The sequence below is a fragment of the Artibeus jamaicensis genome, unplaced genomic scaffold (assembly GCF_021234435.1).
Source record: "Artibeus jamaicensis isolate MK-2021 breed Jamaican fruit bat unplaced genomic scaffold, CSHL_Jam_final scaffold_1283, whole genome shotgun sequence".
NCBI lineage: Eukaryota > Metazoa > Chordata > Mammalia > Chiroptera > Phyllostomidae > Artibeus > Artibeus jamaicensis.
In genome coordinates, this window is record NW_026522028.1 from 20993786 (window position 1) to 21015539 (window position 21754).

At 43.0% G+C, this 21754-nt stretch overlaps 1 protein-coding gene across 1 annotated transcript in view; it reads right to left on the bottom strand.

The window, feature by feature from the left end:
- Positions 1 to 21754, bottom strand: part of FRMPD4 (FERM and PDZ domain containing 4) — a 697120-nt gene that overhangs the window by 28886 nt on the left and 646480 nt on the right. Inside the window, exons 8-10 of the mRNA XM_037157582.2 lie at positions 11057 to 11102; positions 3426 to 3530; positions 769 to 876 (exon numbers count right to left, since the gene is read on the bottom strand). Of these exons, the coding sequence (XP_037013477.2) occupies positions 769 to 876; positions 3426 to 3530; positions 11057 to 11102 (259 nt within the window). The remainder of the gene's footprint in view (positions 1 to 768; positions 877 to 3425; positions 3531 to 11056; positions 11103 to 21754) is intronic.

Consider the following 21754-nt stretch of genomic DNA (forward strand, 5'->3'; position numbering starts at 1 on the left):
CACAAAGCACAAGAGTAGTGATCCTGGCACTTCAGAGAGGCCAAAGGGAAGTCATGAAGAGCTTCTTTTCAGTGAAAAGGTGTGCAAGTATAGAAAAAAACCATAGTACATATAGGGTTCATTACCATCTGCAATTTCAGCATCCACTGGGGAGTCTTTGAAGGTATCCCCCCATGGATAAGGGGGGGCGACTACTGTAATTGAATTGCTTTGTGATCCTTTGTTTTCACCTCTTCTCCTAAGATGCCTTTTTTTCACCTCATTTCTGCCTTTTATGCATCACATCATTTCCATGAAAGTGGTTACAGGAATTGCAAGTAAATGTTACTTTTACATTATCCTACCCCTTGTTTTTGCTGGACACCAAAGTAGCAGATATTCAATTAACAGCTAACATTAATCTTCTTGGTGGCTAACATTGCTGAGAAATCACGCTGGCTTTGGGCAGGGTGCCAAGCCTTCTTGGTGACAGTCAGGCTATTTTAATTAATCTGAAGTTGCATTAAAATGATGCGCTGTAGTGCTTCTTCACTGATAGCATATTATATAGTTTTGTAACACACACACACACACAGTGGAACCTTCTTAGTTTACGCTTTTTGTTTGGGTTTGCTTTTAAGTACTCAAACACCACCTTATTTGGAAGCAACCGAAAATAATCTCAGAAATAAACAGTTGTGAAAGTAAGTATTGTCACATGAGACTCACAGTGCAGCATTCCCTTCCGCTCTGACAGTGTCAGGGACAGGGTCCAGGGGGCCCTCTTACCTTTATGGAGGTGCTGGAGTCAAAGCGAAATGACTTGGTCTGCCCATTTTCCAGATAGACTTTCAAAACATTTGGCATAAAAAGAAGTGAATTATCCTTAACAGTTTCCTGTTTAACAACAACAACAAAAAGGGAGGGGTTTTACGTCAGTAGAACTATAATTCTGCTCTTTGCAGTTGCCATGCATATCTACAAGGTATTCCAATGCAACATTAACACAGAATTGAATTCTTTGAGGCTGACCAAGGCGTCCCTTTGGTGAGACCCAAGTTCAGTTATTCAGAGAAATTCTTCTTTTCCAGCTACAAATAAATCAGTTGATTCAAATCAAAGACTGACCTTTTCCCATCAGAAAGTCAGTCAGATGAGTTTGCTTTTTTTTTTAAATCGAGGTTTCCTGTTGAAAAATACAATTCCAGAAGTGACCCCTTTGTGAATAAGCCACGATGTTTGGGACCACATGCCCAGACAGTAGCAGAACAGTATGCGTAGAGCAGAACAAGCACCGGCTACAGGGATGTTTGATGTGATGCCCGCCAGAGGTAATGACAAGGAATCACAAGTGTTACTCAGCTTCAAGAGTAAAGTTACTTTGTAAAACAATTTTTAACTTATTAAGGAAAACTCCCCCAATTCAAAGGGGATGGCATATAAGGAATGGGTTAATGTATGGATGGAGTGGACACTAAGTCCCTAACAGTTTGTAATTTAAAAATAACTCAGAAAGAGGTGTCTGAAACACAACCCACGGTAAACAATAGAAACATATCTCCTGGAATTTTTTCTCTAAGTGGAAGTAGGGCAAGACAAAAGGGGGAGAAAGAAGGCATGTGGGCTGGGTCCCCCAATCCTTGCAGTGAACTGTGCTTGGCCACGAAGTCACAGGCATCAGAAGAACTCAGCCATTGTGCGACTGTATTTCCTTGTTTCACAGATGAGGAAACTGAAGACGAGATGTTCAGAGACTTGCTAATGTCCTACAGGTAGTCCATGAGGATTCAATGCCTAAGAATTTCTGAAACAGCCTCTGTGCCTTTCACTTCCTGTTTCTTTCTCTGAAATCCCTTCCTGTCCTTTCTACACTTCACACCTGACTTCTTGGCTACCGAATCCTGTGAGTTCATTTGGTTTCTAGTCCAGAAGATGGGGCACACAATAACTCAGAAAAGCAGACCAGAAGTGAAGAGGGTCACAAAGCCTAAGAACAGACATGTGACTGAATGTCCCTGCCACACACAGGGTTGTCACGAGGCAGCAGAGGCTGCACGAGATGGTCTACCCCCTAGACCACACCAGCTGCCCGGAATGAGCCCTGTTCTATTCAGGAACAAGCAGAAACTGCCACAGCAGCTTCTAGCATCATAGTCTCTCTAGAGATGCACAGACTGATTCCCTAGTCTCATGCCCAGAAGCTTGACCAAAGATGAAGGAAGTTTCACATGGTCTTCTGTGATACAGTGATTCCCTCATGGTTGGAACCTTCCAGCCTTAAGCCGAATGGCCTTGTTCTGGAATGATCATGCGTGGCAACTCTGTATCCAGAGTGATGGGAACCCACGGACTGAGCAGAACACACCATGGTGTGAAGCAGGGCAGAGGAGATGGGGTGATAGACAGGAGATTGGTAGGACAAGTCCACAGCTAAATGCTCACAGGGCAGCACAGTGACTGCCTTATGCCTCCTGCCCCCATGAGCATCCCAACAGTATGAGAGATTGGGCAGCTAAGCTCCTGGACTCCAAGCAGGGTAGACGGAGGTCAGCAAGCTTAGGCCAGAAGATACTTGGACCATGAGAACTTCGCCCAACATGTATGGGCTTATATCTTCAAACTCAGATCCAGGACCACACTCAGGAGAGAGTGTGCAAGCCATACCAAACATGACGCAATGAAAGCTTATTGCGAGCTTACCCTTGTGAGCTTATTTAAACAGTGCCAACAGCGACCATAAAACCTCAACCCAAAGAAGCTGGCACTTCAAAGGCCCCCAAAGTAATAGTGGCCTATGTGTCAGCTTTCTAAAAACTAAAAACATTATGCTATATTTTTTGCAGAAAATTGAAAATTAAGTATCATATTCATGTTTGCACTATCCATTTTGAAGATCGGTTATGTGTCTGAGCAATCATGATATCCATCAAGACCTATGGGTGAAAATCTTGGCAGTAGTTTTTCACTCCTGGTTGCATACATGAAGCTTTTCCATCATTTTAACTTCTTCCCATTTTGATTAGTTGAAAGAATAAAGACATTTTATTTTGGATAAGGAAAGGCATTAATGAAAATACACAAGGGGCTGTCATGGAAGGATGCATAGTTGGCAGAACAGGAAAAACTAAGTGGAAATTTCAAAGAGGCATATTTTACTCAAAATGGGGCAAAGATAGTGACCTCAAATCAAGTGAACCCCTTTGCATAATAGCGAGGTCTCTAACAGTGGAAGCATTCAGGGAAATGCTTGACTATTCTGGATTCTGCAAACGTTAGAGGAACACATCGGGCACAACGTGGGGACCACTGAAGCCCTTTACAATCCTGAGGTTTGACGCTCCCCTGAAATCCACCACTGATTTCAGACTGATCGTTCCAAGAGCTACTGGCTTTGCCAACTGCTGTAGTGACTCGCTCTGAGTCACAAGCAGACGACTGTCACTCACCGACACCTGGCCGTTGATGATGACCTCCTCGGAGAAGCGCACTTTGACAGGATTGGACTTTAACCTGGCCTTTTTTGCAGCACTGATAAATGCTGATTTGGGTGACTAGAAAAAAGGAAGAAAACATTTTATCTGATTATGGGTAACATAACGCAAACCTTATAACAGTTGTTTTCTGTCTTTATCCTTGCAGCTATACAGTACTTTTGAGCGCTCGGTACATGACCAAATCAAGGAGGAAATACAAACTATAGATGCAATCAGAACCCCATCGCACACATACAGCAATAAGTTTGATCCAGTCACCAGACCAGAACTACAAATGGCATGTTCCACGTTCTTACTGAGCACATCTCCAAGGACCTTTTTGAATGATGGCCGTCAAAGTGCTTAAATCCTGATTTTAATAGAGACTTGATTAGTACATGGAAGGTGAGGTGGTGGCCAAATCTAATGCTGGGTTTATGATGAGTGGGTCACTGATTACCTTTTTTAATAAGGTGGAGAAGAGCCATTGATAGTTCTAAAATGATTGATAACCTCATTGTTATTCACATTAAGGGCACACGGCTATGTGAGCAGGAAAGGACACACCCACTGGCCCATGCTTCATGTGCCCGAAACTTGAATTTCAGCCTCTTGTTGGTAACCTGTGATCCCACGGTTGTCCTGGGCAGGGTAGAGAGAAACCCTTGACTTAGAATTGCAAGTTGATCTTATATTCTGCCTTCTCTTACAGGTGTTTGGACTATACTCTCTTTTATTGGAAAGAGGGCTGAGAGACTCAGTTCTTCTTTCCCCGAAACTGAAAAGGGAACTGCAATGCGAAATCCTGCTCGGAAGGGTGTTGTGATTCAGGGAGATCCCTCACTGCATGATCTTGGTACATTTACTTCATCTGAGAATCATCCTTGTTGGATAATTGGAATGACGTCTGAGGGGAAGGAAATCCACCTAGAGCAGGTGTGTGCACCACTTGTTTACTTTTGAAAAGAGCTGCATTCTCCAGTCCAACGCTCTCCCAACTGAGCTATTTTGGTGCCTTAGGAGCTGCATTCTCTATGGAACCTAATATTGAGGTAAATATTTAGTTTGAATCATGCAATTGCTATTTTATAGATTAAAATGGTCAAGTATCAGAAACTGCATATGGTTCAACATAATGTTTTTCATACTATGTTGTCGTCAAACATCTCAGATGTCGTGTGAAGAATCCTAGTGATTGACTCTAGAATCAACATAGAGGCTTGACCTTCTATGTGTTGCATTAATCTCAAGGCATAAATGCCGATTAGTGTGTCCCATACTTTGAATTTCAAGTAAAGTGGGGAAAAAGCATTCCCATCTTTGTCAATATTATATGATTTCATTCCATGTATATGAAATATACAGGATAGACAAGTCCATAGAGAAAGAAGTAGATCAGTGGTTGCCAGAGGCTAGTGGAGGGGAGAATGAGGAGTGAATATTTAATGGGTATGGGTTTTCCTTTCGGGGAGATGAAAATTTCGGCAGCTAGATAGTGGCAATGGTTACACAAGATTTTGCATGCACTTACTTAATGCCACAGAATTGTACACTTTAAAATGCTTAACATGGTATATTTATGCTATGTGTATATAATAAATAATAAAATATTTTTACGATAATATGAAACAGTATGATGAACTAAAATCACTGTTAACAAACACAGTAAAACATGCATAGGTAGATTCCTGGGGCAGTTTTGCTTTGCTACTGGGGGAATCCTGTTATGTTGATCAAAGCTCTCCTCCACACCCATCTCCCCTTCACTCCCTGCAGTGTCAGAGGACTGGATGGATGGATGGTTTGACCTCCACAGCTTTAATTTTTCCACATTTGCCAGATGTTTTAAGAGAATGACTTCCCTTTAAACAAAAGAAAAGGAAAACAAACACTCCAAATGGCTACTCCTCAAACATAACAGCTTTGGACAAGCTCAGCATGACTTTCAAAGTCCTACTTGCAGAGCTGAAGCAACAACGCTGGTGTTCTCATCGGCATTTTGGTAATTATAGGCCAAGTTTAGGAATGATTAACAAACACATCATAGAGTAGTGAGTTCATCTGCTTCTGATGAACAATTTTTTAGCTGAAGGGAAGACATTATTTTCCCTGAATGGTTTTGAGCAGGCGATATTCACACTGGCACAATGAGTTTAGCACGAGTGGGGCAGCTATCGTAAAGCTACCCTGAATAGACAGTGCTAACTAGTTGAGATGTCAGCATGCACCAACACTCCACTTCTCTGGTATCACCCGGGAATGAAGGATTTCATGCGTGCTCAATGTGCCAGACACTGGGGCTTATTCCTCTATGCATCTGAATTTTTGTAATGTAATGTCCTACCATATTTCTCTAAAATGCTCTACATAATTCCTTGCCTCTATAAAAATGTATATTTACTAGAGCTTAAATTTCTAGGCATATCATTTGATATGCAATCTTACAATGCAGTGATGTTCCCATAGAAGTATATTGGCTTATTTGTGTCTAGATAAGTGGCCCCACCTAGCAGAACTTGTCAAGATGGGATGTCTCTCTCTTCCCTGTGTAGCCAGAGCATGCCCACCTCTTGTAGCCTCATCCTCACATTTATTCACCATGCCCTGAGCAGAAACCTGGTAATGTAGGAAAACCAGAGAGCAAACTAGATAGCTAAGGTAGTTCAGCAAATGTTGTATATGAATGTTGAAGTCTAACTAAGAATCTATACTAGCGCATTTTTCTTGTTCTGGATTTGTGACTATTTCACATAATCGATGTACATTTTAAAAATTACTTTCTCATAATAAAAACATAAGCTCTTCAACTCTGAAGGTTACTGAGCTAGAGGCAATACAGTCACGGCTTATTCCAGTGGCTGCAGTCATTTGCAGTCCATGGGAGATGTAAACCAATCATGCCTGCAGTTTTTATTCAGATCTCTCTTCCTGGCTCAAAAAATATGCAAGGCACCTACCACCAAAAGACCTGACGATGTCATTCTTAGCAATCTGCAGACCTGATCATAAGCACTTCATGTCCTGGGGTGCAAATGACAATTACCATTTAGAATAATCAGATTCTCCTGCTGTTAATTAATTTTAAGATAAGAAGGCCTCTAATCAACCTCTGAACCCCTTTCCAAATTTGCTATTGCTAAGGTGGCCATGTTAAAAATGTGTGGCAAGCTCCTGATGATTTTAGGTGCTATTAGAAGTCCCTACAACATAGCTTGAAAAACTACATTAATAAGATCAATTTCTGAAAGGGAAGTGTAAGATCTTGAACTTGCAATCCCTGTAGCTTTACAGTGCTACTTATGTAGTAGGCATGGAGAAAATGCTTGTTGATGAGTTAACTCACCCATAGTCACCCCTGGATGACTTAATTTGGAGTTCCCCTAAAACAGCCCCTAAGACAAGGATGCATAAGCAGGTAGTTGATTTGGGAGGTGCTCCCAGGAAGCACAGGTAGGTATGTGGGGGAAAGGAGAGAGGTAAATGGGGTAAGCCAATGCAGTATTCATTGTTAAGTCAAGCACCACTGTAAATAACTAAAACTTAACCCTCCTGAGAACCTTGGGAAACAAGGCAGACCACAGGCCGCAGAGTTACATTGACTGAGAAGAGGGGAAGCTGGGGCATTTGCGCACCAGACCCTGGCAAGCAGTGATGGAATGGCTGCTCTTCTGGGACGGGTTATTCTTCAGCGTTTCTGGTATGCTCTATGAGCATGCCCCTGTGGCCACAAAAAGCCCACAGGCAATGTGTCACTGGTGCTCTCAGTTGGAAATTGGGCTGGCGTGCTTGATGTGACACAAGCAGGTGGGATGCGGTTGCAGTTCTAATAGCATCCACTACACTTGGGCTTCCGTGAGGAAGTCTGTAGCATCCCTCAGGTGTGTGGAAAACACTGGAAGGTAGGTAGGAAGTAAGAGGCAGGCAAATGGGTCCCTTGGCTCTCTGGCCTAGAAGAAACCTGAAAGAATGTGAATCACACTAGCTCAGGGACACCAGAACTAAAAATGACTTAGCCCAAGTCCCAGAGTTGGGGTTGTGTGAGGGTAGGTTATAGAGACTCTTTAAACATTCTGTCTCAGGTAGGGCTGAACTGGGAAGTTCTGGACTTGGGAATTGGAGAAAGGAAGGAAGAAAGAAACTAGACAAGAAAGATCTGTAATGAAAAATAGCAACAGTACAAAGAAAGAAGGAATTACATCAGAACCAAAGAAATAAAATGCATGACTAACTCAGAGGTACTCCTTCTAAAATTTCATCCTTAGGAAATACTACTAAATATGGATTAGGATGTATACACAAAGATGTTCTTTGCAGAATTATTTATAATAGCAAAATGTTAAAGACGTTATGAAGTGCTCAATGATAGGGAGTTAGTTAAGTGAATCTTGGTTCAATGTAATGTTTTACAGCCATGTATATGATACTTATAACCAGAATAAAATTGTATATATACCATGATAGCAGATGTTGACAAGGCCTACAGCAAAAGACTGAAGAAACTGGACAAAATATTTACACTGGTGTCTCTGAGGAAAAGGTTTGCTAATATATATTTTCTGTTTCTATATTTCTTTCTGGACTTACACAATTTTTTTCTAAGAAATAAACATGGTAGAGAAAGAGCACAAACCCTCTGTATTACTGAAAATAGAAGGTAGCAACCTATTAAGAATGGTTTTTTCCCAAAGAATTTCAGGGATCCTAAGATCTTCCAGGTCCCCTTGACGTGGGCTTTATTAGAAATGGATTTTTGTGACTGGGTCATGTTGGGGTGCCCTGAGCCCAGGTGGAATATCGGAAGACAGTATAACTGTTGGCTCTCTGTCTTGACTGGACCTTATTATGCAGAGGAAATACAACATAAAAATGCTGTCCAGCAAATTACAAAGAAATTAAAATGCTAATTTTTTATTATCTCTAATAAAAATAAAATTTATGGAGTTTCTTTTTGGATGGTGGGTCCTTTGTTTCTGTATGTCAATCCGAATTGCCATGAGAATGTTTGGAAAATAAATAAAAACCAATTAAAAAAATTAGCCCTGGCTGTTGTGGCTCAGTGGATTGAGTGCTGGCCTGTGAACCAAAGGGTTGCGGGCCAGGTCCCCACAGGGGATGCACGAGAGGCAACCATACATCGATGTTTCTCTCCCTCTCTTTATCCCTCCCTATACTCTCTAAAAACAATAAGTATATGAATAAAATATGAAAAAGAAACAAGTTGCTTGTAGGAAAATCCAAACACAAAATAGAAGTAAAAATTTGCAATTGGTTCTCTCATCTGCTCTCCTCTCTACATGTAATGTATCTTTTAAATAACTTTGGGGTTTTAACTCCTTTATTTCAACTCCTACAATTCAGAAAAGAGCTACCTTGGGCTAGGTCAGTAAGGGAAAACTTTAGGTGGGACAGTAGTTCCCAAGTGACAGAGATTTTGCTTCCCGGGGAACATCTGGCAATGTCTGGAGACCTTTTTTGGTTGTCACAACCAGGGGAGAGTTACTACTGCCATCTAGTGGGAGGAGGCCAGGGTTTGCTGCACATGACAGCCCCTACCGCAAAAAATTAATTCCCCTGCCCAAATGGCAACAGTGCTGACATTGAAAGACTCTTAGGTAGCATATAGAATTTGTGCTGAGACTTCAAGGGTGAGAAGGATTCAACTAGGATGAGGAGGTTGTGGGGTCGAATATATCATGGGCATTTCAGGAAGGAGGGCTGGTCAAAGGAAGTCAAAGATGAGAATACTTCTAAATGAGTGGGAGGGGGTGAGTGACTCTTAAGAGCAGAGGTACAGCTGTTGGCCATAAGAACATGCAATACTTGCTCCTAAATGTTCTAGGTAAATGTTGACTTCCAATATAGCACAATATCAAGAGCCGCCTGATGGCCTATGAAATTCCAGATTACCTGTTAAAAGGAAGTTCCATGACTCACCGAAGGTGACGGTGTTCATATGAATAATAAATCAAGCAGACTCAAATTGCAAACAGAGCCAGCAAAGCGACAAGACATGACGCTTAACCTAAATGCAAAATCTGCCTCTCTTTCTGTAAGTTTACTGCATGGAGCAAAATGTTACCAAATGCTGCAAAATAACCTGGTTTGCAGTCAAATGCTTCTGATCTTGCATTGCTAATAGGTTCAAGTGGGGAGAGAGAACTAAAGAAAGGCAATGTAAACATGAAGTCCCCCCAGGAATCTATAATTGATCAACCACTTGCTTATTATTGACATTTACATTGGTAGAGCCAAAATGGCTTTGTCCATTGCAAAGAAAAGATGTCTGGATAGATTTGCAGTAAGTGTGCGTGAGATGTTGGTTAATGGAGACAATCTATGAACAGACCACTTCTACTTTCCAGGGAAGGCATCGTGGAAGCAGGACATGGTGGAGCAAGCAGAGAACTTACCCATTCATTATATTGTTGGGAACTAGATCTCAAATCTTGGTTCTCATACTTCCTGTTGTCTCCTTAGTTTTCAAATCAAAAGGGGTGTGCATGGGCGTGTGCGTAGTTTAATGAGAGAGATGGGACTAAAAGTAACAGTCAACATTAAGCTGTTTTTTTTCTTCTCCATGGTATAATTTGTTGTCTTAGTTAATTCTATTTGTGCTCAGATCAGAATGTTGAGTGTATGTCGTCTCCTGCCTAAAACACCTAGCCCATCGCGCTTAGAAGGAAAAGTCTGATTCGAAGACAGCAGACACCAGAACATTTCATTGACGTGGCAACACTCCAACCAACTCTATGGGGAAGACAACGGAGGCATAACCAGGTAGGAAGCTCTGCGCTGCATGTGGAGGCCATACAGGTACTGACAATCCGTGTTTCAGGAAAAATCTGAAGGAATTTGCTTCAGCATTTTTTCATTCAATTGACAAGGTATGAAATTCACAAGTGATGGCAAATCTATAGAAAGTACATGAGCGGTCTGAGGGTGGGAAGGCTTTCATTGTAAACGGGAATGAAGCATCTTATTGGGGTGGTTGATGTGCTTTCAAACTGGATTGTGATGAAGGCTGTGTACTTCAGCAAATTTTATAAAGATTATTGAATTGCACATATTCTCTTTTTTATTGAATGTACTGGGGTGATATCAGTTAATAAAATTATATAGATTTCATCTGTACAATTCTATAATACATCACCTATACACTGTATTGTGTATTCACCACCCTGAGTCAAGTCTTCTCAGTTAAAAAAAAAAACCACAGGAAGTGAAGGCAGTATGATTTTAATCACCCCCCACCCTCCTGGCCAAGGCAGTTGCATGAACTTTTATACCAAACTACCTCTAATATCCACCTTTTAAAGCAGGTCTTGCTGAAATATCTAGTCAAGAAAGTCTTGAGTTTTGTGTGATTTCCAGGTGTTGGAGTTGCCCAGGACTGAGTAGCTGATTTTTAGGATATTTAGGGAATGCGCCACTTTGTTTCCTCTCCAATGACTGGATGGATTGTCATGGAGTATATACAAAATACGAAGAATTGGGATTTTTCAACTGGGACTGTGTGCTATTTTTTCTCATGGTGTCACTGGACAGGGAGGTGGAGACAGGAGCCTGAGATTATATGATGGTGTTTTTACTCACAAGACACTTACAGGGTAAGGCTGAATGACAGTCAGGAGTATCGACTCTTTGCAGCTTCTGTAAAAGAGAAAAACACAAACATTTATGAAAGGCACAGGGCCCAAATCCCAACAGTGACAGTTGGAAACTGTCACAAACGTTTCTTATGAAACAAAATGTGTGAGTTGTTGAATGTTACTCGGGCTCAAAGGGCAAGGAATCAAGCAGCTCCGAAGGGGGCTTTCGGGGAAAACCAAAGTCAAGGCTTCAGCCAGTGTAACCATCGGCCCGATGAAAGCTTCCCACGTGGTTTACGCTGGGCTATGCTACCTGAGATGCAGAACAGCAGGGTCCTAATGTGAAATTCACTGAGGGGAGATGGGTTTCAGAAGTATCACCTCAGTCTTTTTATACTTTTCACTGCTCTTACAATTGTCTACTTTGGATTTTCCTTTAGGTACTAAAACATTTTAGTATAGTTTTCTGTAAGGGGGATAGACTTTTGAAAATCAATTCATTGAACACTATGTTCTCAGGGTCAGCATCACACAAGAAAATGTCACTGCAAACTTTTATGTAAAAACAGCACGGTAGAAAACGACTTCCCACACTGCGTGGCTTACTGAGTGCACGGGAACGGTGCCTAGAACCTTGGGCTGATAAATATTGCAGATAGGCACTCACTGGGAACTGTTTTGCACAATAGGGAACACTTTGTAGCTAAAAGCAGAGCAGTATAAGATAATGGTTTATTTAATTTCCTCCAAGTAACCCAAACCTTTCAAATAACTCAAACCCTAGGGGGAAAATCCTATGATGGGTTGTAATAGTTTTTCTTCCTCCCTTCCTTAGTTCCTTTTTTATCATCAGTGGGAGAAAGGTCAGTTGCCACTTTGTTGAGAAGGAGCTGGCTTTTCCCACTTTAGGTTGTAATTAATCCCCTGCTTTGGGGATTTATTGCCCAAAGAAATAAAGTGAAGGGGATCTGCCACCGGGCTGTTCCCAAGTAGAAGGCATGACAAATGACACTTCCAGCAGCATCTGCCTCCTGGTTTAGTCTGCTCCCTGCTGGCAGGACTGGATCATGTTCCACTGTCTTCTGCAGCAGCAGTGGGAGTGGGTCCTGATGGGGGTGGGGGGAAGGTAATGGGGAGCAGGAGGAGAAACCTGTGGACCAGAAACAGCAAGGCTACAACTCAAGGGACTGGAGAAACACCCAGAACACTCAGGATGATGGTGATGGTAGGGAGGGCAGTTCACTCACTGGTGAGTGGCCCATCTGCTCCCATCGAGTTCCCAGTTGACAAGCATTGGCAGAGAACCACAGCAATAGAGATAGACAGCCGGTGGGCCCATTTGATGGGGTCACGAAGGAGAAATCGGTGGGTAAGCTGAACTATCATGCATGGCCGGTATGCCAACATATGTGTAGTTGCACATGAAACAGCATGAAGTATATAACATAATACCATTTACATGGGCTCAAAATGCCTGCACAAAACAGCAACAATATATTTGAAATAATGCAATAAAAACAACAGGATACACATTATGCATGTTAGAATGGTTTTCCTCTTGGGGCAGATGGCAGCAGGTGTGAGCATAAATAAATAAAACCAGAGAGGGGCCTTGCACAGGTGTATGATGATAATCATTTATACAATGAATTTATTAGTTTGATGAATTCAACTCTCCGTATCTGTGACTTTGAAAACATCATAACTTGAACAAAGATGAAATTGGGAGTAGTCACATGTCAGCAAACATATTAACTGTTTAAGGGGAGGTGGCTCTTGGGAGATCTCTAAAGTAATTCCTAATTGTTCACCAAGACGACAGGGAACTTGTCTCCCAACTCTTTGGGTGTGTCCCCTCACCGGACTACCTCTTTCTTGGTTGATTTAACACAGCCCCTGGGCTCCCACCACTTCCCAGGCAATTGAGAGGAACGCACGTGCAGAAAGCAACATGAACAGAAGCAAAGTACTGCTTTGTAGCCTCGCTGAAGTTTACCATACCTGTAGGAAACAAGAAACACCCAGCAGATATGAAATGCTACGAAGCTCCACTGACTGAAGACTGTGGCAGCCGTGGTGGTAAGCCTGCTCGCCCTGCCTGCTCTCCTCTGCCTAAGGCTGTTTCCACAGCCCTCGGTGGCAGGCTGAAATTAAGAAATACTCTATTTTCCCCCAAAACATAATGATTTACAAAGATTTCCACTAATATTGTTTTAAGATTCCCCCAAATGTATTCCCCTGTGCTCACGTTCACATAAAACTGGGAAAAACTCTGAACAGCAACACCTGCTAAATAGGAAGTAGATGAGTAGCTATTATGTTCTCAGTGATTACCATGTGCTGAACATTGTACCGCATATGTTACTGGGGTCACACAATTCAAGGTTCTCATAACCCAGTACAGAAGGCACTGTCATTCCCACTTCAGAGAGGAGGTAACCAAGATTCAGAGAGATCAATTAAATGGTCCCCGTTCACATCAGTAACTGGCACAAGCAGAAGGCGGACCTGTGCTTTCTGACTCCAAAGCCTGTGTCTGTGTCCTTAAGTTGTCCTGTAGAAATTCAGATATGGGTCTAAAAGCACAGAATTTGCCAGATACTAGAGTGGCATTGTGGCAGCCCTGGTAACAGTTCCAAGTGTGGTGAGCATTCTTAGTGCTTTAAAGGAGCTCTGTTTCTCGTTCACATTTGGGGCAAATCACATCATCCCACTGGGCTTCACCATTTTCATCTAGAAGAAGGGGCTTGGACTCAATTAGTGGATTTCAAATTGCGCTCCATGCAACCCTCGTCAGCCCTTCTGAGAGGGTGACATGTGCCATTGGGATAGCCAGTGTCTTCTTAACCAGAAACCCTCCCCTGCTTTATGCACTGGGATTGTGGGTTAGGTTTCTATTGAAAAACAGAGATCTGTAGCTAAAAGCAAATAGAAAAACCAATGGACAAAATCATTGTCGCTGGTTCATCAAATTCCAATAGGTCTCTGCCTGCAATTCTAAATCACATTCTGAATTCCCATGAAGGTGTCCAGCAGTCTCTTCTAACCTAAATGTTTCCTCAGTAAAAAGCAAAGACAATGCCCTGGCTGGTGTAGCTCAGTGGATTGAGCATGGGCCTGCAAACCAGAGGACTGTGGTTCGATTTCCAGTCAGGGCACATGCCTGGGTTGCAGGCCAGTTCCCAGGAGGGGATGCACAAGAGGCAATGATACATCGATGCTTTTCTCCCTCTCTCCTTCCCTTCCCCTCTAAAGATAAAGAAATAAAATCTTTTAAACAAGCAAGACAACAAAGTTTTATTAGATTTGGTTGCTTTTTCATTCTTTGTATTTTAAGAATGCCAATAATATCACCTGCTATTTTATACTGCAAATGTAGAGCATTTCAGTAATAATCACAAGACCCTAAAGGTAGGTAATACTATTGTATTATCCCACTTTTACAGAGAAAGAAATGAGGCTCGGAGAGGTTATGGCACTTTTAATAAAGTTGCATGACTAGAAGGTAGCAGTGGTTACTTGCCTAATTCTAGACTTTGGACTTGGCCAATGACTTGCTTTGGCCAAGGGAAGAAGTAGAGATCAGAGCCTCTTCTCCAAGAGGCTTTGCATGTTCTTGCTTGTCTGTTCCTGCTCTGCATCTCCATGTGCATGTCATACCCTAGCTGGCACCCTCATCCAGAGGATGAGACACCTGCGCAGTAGATGTGACCCTAACCTGCAGCTTTCACATAAGCCCAGCCAAGATCAACCTAGCCATCCCAACCAGTTTTCTGACACGTGAGGAAGAAATGCTTATTTCCAGACAGAAAAGGACCAATATTATAGGATTCCACTTACATAAAATACCTGGAATAGGCAGACTCAGAGACACAGAAAGTAGATTAGACTGACCAGTCTCTGGTCAATGAACCAGACCAGAGACTGAGGGGAGGATGCAATGGAGTTTTATCTCTGGGGGGAGCTGGGTACAGAGTTGCTGTTTGGGATGATGGAAAAGTTTTGGAAACAGGTAGTGGTAATGGTAGCACAACAGTGTGAGTGTAATGAATGCCTGTAAATTGCACACTTAAAAGTGGGTAAAATGGCAAGTTTTATGTTATATATATTTTACCACCATAATGAAAAAAGAAACACTTGTTGTTCTAAGCCACTGCTGTCTTATGGTTATTTTTTCTGAAGCAACAGCTGACCGATCCAGCCTTTGTCTAATCCAGGGCAGGTTTTATACAGAGAGAAGAATGGGAATTTGATGTAACACTGGGTGTGAGCGAGAGAAGAAGAGGGAACAATGTCAGATTCAACATCTGGTCCATTGAATAAAATCTTTTCAGGTTAAAAATAAATTAGGTAGTAGGCCAAGGCAGTGATTGTTGCAGCAATTAAAAGAGACCATTTGCAAGTGGTTTATGCCACTTCAGGGTCATTGCCACCAAGGCACTGCTGTCAGGGGGCATGTGAGATGACTAGAGGAATTCAGTAAGCCGGAACCATCTTTCAAACATTAAAAAAATCTGAAGCCAACACAAATATGGAGCCTGAAATACTGGAAGAGATTAAAAAGAGACAGGTAGTGTCATCTGCCAAGTTGAAGCTTTTAGAAAGAATAGTTAATATCCCGAGTCAATTCTTTAAAAAAAATCACATTCTTATGCAATTCAAATCAATTTGCCTTGACAGTTGCTTTCATCCCTTTCTTAGTTCAGAAGATATTTATGTTGGATTCTGCTCTCTTTCAGCTCTTTCCTCAGCCCTGCTCACCACTCCTGCAGTGCTCACAGTATAGGGATTGAATATATTTTTAAATGACAACATTAAACAGAGGGCCAGGGACTGCGGTGGGACATGTGGCACAGTGACATAGGAGAGGTGTTAGTTGAAGCCTTTTGAAATGTATGCTTAGGGGCTAAAATTGTGCAAGAAAAGAGATGTCACAAAATCAGTTCCAGACAAAAATCAACTTGATGTTTTCATAGTTAGCATAGTTTTCCAGGCCTGAGGAACCTTTAAACAAGGACTTGCCTGCATTCTGGTGACACCTGGGAAGGTACCTTAATTTTAGTTAGTCACCAATCCACTGGCCACACAGAAACATTTTGAGTGACTTTCCTTTCAAAGTATGATTCTGGTACAATAATCTTGACCTTTGGAGTCAAAGAGGTGCTGAATTCTGTTTCCACCTCTCACTAAGACATGCAGTCAGTTATTAAACCTTCCTCATCTAGCAGTAATTCGACAGATCATGGTGGCTACCGATACTTGGGAAGCGTTATAATGTTCTACATAATCACAAGGGTCTTAGAGCCCAGCATCTGGTTTCGAATTCCTGCTATGTACTCACTCATCTTGGGATTTGGGACAAGATGCACAACCTTTCTAAGTTCCAGGTTTGTCTGTAAAAAGGAATTAATAACAGGACTTCCATAAAGTGAAATAATGTTTGTAAAAATGCTTTGTAGGATTCCTAAGATATAACAAGTGTCTAATACATGTTACTAATCTACAGATGAATGTCTTGGCACTCATAATAACATCATCAACAAAAATTAATAAAGCTTCTCCCGATGCCGAAGGGGGAAAGAAAAGAAATGAGATGTTAGCTAAAGGTCTCAGCAGCAAGCGACGTGACTGCAAAATGGATATGATAATAGTGATAATAACAGACCTGTTCAGAGAACTGTTGTGAGAACAAATTATAGATGGGTGAACTGCTTTTAGTATCTTGGAAGACAGATATTATGTAAACTCCAGTTCTTTTTCTTTTCATTATTTTTCCTTGAAGACTGCCAAAAAAAAAAAAAAAGATCCTAGTGGGTGGATGAGAACAAGGCTTGACAGAGGAAAGGGAGAGAAAAGAATTCAAAGAGGCAAAAGATAGAGAGAAGTACTTTCTGGCCACTGAATTTGCTTGAATAAACATCATCTACCGAGCCACTCTGTCACATGGGAGGTGGAGTGAATGCGTGCTTTTCCTAGCCTCTAGCTCTTAGCCAGGAAATACCTAGATTTTACATCCCTGGTGCTCAGAGCATGCTGTCCGCCCTGTGGACATAACTACTGCCTTCACCGCCATTACTTTGTTCAGTGTTTTCATCCCCACCAAGAATGTTCCCCTTAGGCAACTCTAACGCTCGGGCCCGAGGGCAGACACTGACATTACCTGCTCCGGGAGAGTTCACATGCAAAGGTCAGTCCCTGCAATTGCGGGGGCTTTCTTCTTCATTTAGTTTACTGGGGTGACACTGGTAAATACAATTATATAGGTTTCAGGTGTACGGTTCTACATGGTCTGTATATTGCCTTGTGTGTTCACCACCCAAAGTCAAGCCTCCTTCCATCACCGTTTATCCCCCCTTACCTTCTTCTACCTCCCTGCGGCCCCCCTTTCCCGCTGGTAATCACCAGACTGCAACTGCTGTTTTAAACTGAGCATTTCAGGAGGCAAGGCTGATGGGCAGCTTGTTGCAATTTATAGTGAGAGAAGCTCAGTTCCTGTCTTGGACTCCACTGACACGTTCGACTTTGTCAGCTGTGATGAGAAGGGGAAGTTATGGCTTTCAAGACAAGCAGTATACTGCTTTTCAAATGAATTCATTCAGTAACATAATTGGGGAAAATCACTTGGTAGCAAGAACTGGAATGCCTCCTGTCTCCTTTCTCTCCGGCCTGTTTGGAAGTAATTTGAACCATCCTTCTGAGGTATTCTGCCAAGCACACAGCTTCCCTTCTTGAGATACCGTGATTTCTAACAGCAATGCAGATTGCAGGATAGTTCCTCATCTCTTTTTCCCATTAGGGGACACTCTTAGTGGCTCCCCATCGGTCTCCATGGACACTTCAACTTTATACACTACAAGAATTCATTCCACACATGTTGAATGATCCCTACTATGTATCATAGACTGTTCTAGGTTATGAGGGTACATCAGTGAACAAAACAGAACATAAGCCCCGGTCGTCTGGGGCTGCCACTCTGTGCAATCATCTGGGCATTTGAACAGACGATGCCCTTGCCAGCTGGGAGTGGGCCCGAGAGGCCCCTTTGTCCATCTGCCACCCTAATTTTCATCCAGATGATGCAGACACTGGACCAGACCTCAGATGACAGGGGTCCCTCCTAGACGCCCAGAGCTGCTTACCCTTTCGGTTGATGAGTCCCTCCATAAACCAAGCTGTTTCGTTCAAGTCATTCACTTCAAACTTCCTGTGACCTTTTCTTCAACAACCCTCCTTCTTTCCAGCACCCTCTGGGAGTCACTCCTCTGAAGTGTTCCCAGATTACCCCTCTGCCTCCAGGGCCACTGGTTTCCATGGCAACCTTTGCCCTGCAGGGACAGCTCTGCGGGGGGGGGGGGGGGGGGGGGAACTCTGCCTCTCAAAGAAAAGAGGAAACAAGTTAGAAAAAGTGAGGAGAAACAGGCTGCTTGCCTACCTGGTGTCACAGTTTGTTTTTTTTTTAATCAGAAGGCTACTTTGCACAAGGTGCTAATACAAGCAGGAGAGAGGGATCTGTGTGAGGATGACCAACAGCATTCTCAGCAGAAATGCCCGTATGAGTGATCATTTATTTCACATCTGTATGCTGGGCACTGTGGAAAGTGCTTCGCACCCAATATTTTTCATGCATTCGTTCAAGTATGTTAGTAATTAGAGTTGAAGATGCAGAGGTTCCGGAAATTAAAATATTTGAGGCCAAGAGCCAGAAGTAGAAAAAACAATCCTCTTTTACCAAAGCAATGCGCTCCTGCGGCAGGAGGAGAGTCCTTGGTACAGCTGCAGGCTTAACCCTGGGGCAGAATCCAGGTCCCGGTGGCAGGATTAGGTAGGATAACATGTGAGAGATGCATTGCATGCTGCTCTGACCCATAAAACTTCATAAATGGTGGTGCCTGCTGGTATTGTCATTAAGCCATTATTGTTTTTATTATTATGAATTCCTGTCCCTGGAGCCCTGAGGGAGGGAATTCCAGAAGACACAGAAGAGAGTGCAGCCCAGTGATGGAAGTATGGCTCTCCCCTGACCACGCATACTGCACATTCTTGGAGCTTCTGTCTCAGCTCACTGTCCCTGAAGTTCTGAGAAAAACTCCTAAGGAGCTGCTATGATGCTCTAGATGGCTCTCAGACGTGACTTCACAAACCCCGGGGGTGTGCTGGTTTGTAAAGCAGAATTCGAAACAAGGATCTCCACACTTGTTCAGGTGGGCAGGCTTCCAGAATGGCTTTCTCCAGTCACAAAACACGGTCTGTTGCCCTGGGTGCATGTCCCAACCAGTATGGTCCACATGGGAGATGATACAAACACATCAGAAGCCGTTTGGGTTCCAGTGATCGGAGCTATGTCAGCTTCCATTCCTATTCATCACTGCCTGCACTGGCCCTGACCTGGCCTGTTTGCTCCTCATCATCTCTCAGCTTTCAAAGAACTCATGTCCACTTTTCATGTGAGAAAACAGGCTTCTTCAGGAGATTAAGCATCTTGTCCAAGGCCACGCTGCTCATTCGAGGTGGAGCCAGTAATCCCACCTAGGCCAAGTGCACCGATGGTCTCTCCTTCTGTCCTTGATAATAAAGTCATTGTCAGCATTCAGAGTGTCTGCATCCCAAAGTTTTGCCTCCCTCTGTTGGCTCACTAGATCTGCCCAATAAGGCCCATGTGGTGTTCATTTTCACAGGCTCCAAAGCATGTTCCCATATTGATTCTTTTAATCTCCACAGTGCTACTGACAGGCAAGCATCACCTTTTCCACTTGGTAGTTGACTAAACTGCAGTGCTAAGAGACCCAGCAATGTGTCCACTTCAGCAGCAGGGCAGGGCCTAGCAGTAGCGAAGCCGAGCTACTGTGGCTGTCTTGGAAACAAAGAATGGGAAAAGAGCAGCTCCACCTGGTGGGAGATAGGACAATTGATGGAGAAGCACAGAGAAGGCAGCTTCTGAGCTTGATCTTGATGGATGGGTAAGATCTTGACAAGGGAAAGTTGTTTCCAGGAGCACTGAGGTGAAAACAGTTCTGCAGGCAGGAATGGTTTGGACCTGGTTAGGGAGGAGTGCATTTCCCAGCATAACTAAGTTGCAAGATAAGTGGGTGGCTCTTAAGAGAGGGAAGACTGGAAAGGAAGACAGGGTTGGGGGGAGCTGAAGAAGACGGTGTTGATGGAAATAACCCAGGTGAGAACTCCTTTTCAGTAACAGATTCATGCCAGAGGGCCAGGATGCTGTCAATGTGTGACAGCCAGCAGGCATTATCCTGTGCATTGAGAACCCACTGGAGCTACAGGCGAAAGCTTACATGTGTGAGTGCAGTTTGTGTTTCTAGTGGGTGTCACACAGCAAGTCAACCTCTAGAATCCCTACCGTCACCATCAGCATGTAGAAGAAACTCATTTTTTTCCCAGAAGGAATAAAGGTTTTGAAAACCAGCCAGCTTAATTTGGATCTCACTGATTCATACATTCATTCGGTCATTTTTTTTTCATTCAATAAACACTTAGCTAGCTGAGACCATGCTAGGCTACAGGAATACAAAGAACATAGCAGGTTTCCTGTCCTCAAGAAGGCCACACTCTAGAGCGACAGATAAATATAACTATAATGAAGGTGCCACATAGAAGCCTCTTTGGGTACATGGTCATGTGAAGGGGGAATGGGTCAACTTTTCCCACAGCACATGCGAGGGAAGTTACACTCAGTGATGTCTTTGTAAAGTAGGAGATGCTCCCGAATGGTCTGGAAGGATGGAAGAGGAGTTTACTAGGTGGGAAGAAAATGAAGGAAATTTCAGGTAGTGGGAATAAGGTCAAAGAAAACAAGATGGGAGAGGACAGGTGGGGTCTGAGGCTGACCAGGAGCATAGCAATCACAAGTCTTGACCTTGTGTAGGCACTGTGCACAGTATCTCAGATGACAGTGACCCAGAGGTGGGTCCTTTGAGCTGAGACTGATAACTGTCAGTTTTATTCTTAAAAGTTCCCCCAACAGTGCAGGCAAAGGTCAGGGGCCTGAGGAGAAGGTGACTCAGTGATGAAGCTATCACCATGTGCTAGGGTCAAGATGTCTTAAACTACAGTTGTAGAAATGGTGATGAAGAGAAGGCAGCTGTGAGAATGGTTTCAAGGCCTCGTATTCTTAGGAGTGTCCAGGAATAAAAAGGAAAAAGGCACAGATGGAATGAGTGAAATGAAACCTGCACATAATGTTGTTCTGGTGCCAAACTAGCCAGGGCTCCCAGGTGTTCCTATAGGTTAATGACCATAGCCACTACCTCCCAATCTGCATGTTTCAGAACAGGAACTACGCAGAGATCTACTAGGACTGAACTTGTACTTGAATATTAACAATAAGGCAATGTTCAAGTCCTAGAACTCTTGTTTCAGCTGAGAACTTTTGCATGCATGTTAGGGGAGAGAGGCCAAGTGTGAAGTAGAAAAATACTAGCTGTAATGTTGGCAAGCAATAGAAATGCCGCTGAGGAAGCTACAGGACACAATATACCCTCTTGCCAGGAAGAAAACACCAGGTTAAGGACTAGGCACACAGCTCAAATACAGCTATCTTGAAACAACGCCTCAAATCTCAGAAAGCGTAGCAATGCCCTAATCCTCTCTGAACGCTGACAGGTTTTCAGTCAACCATAATAATATTTTCACTGATGGAAAGAGGTTGGAAGATTTCTATGACATTTCTGAGGTGTGTTTTCCATGTTTGAATTGAGC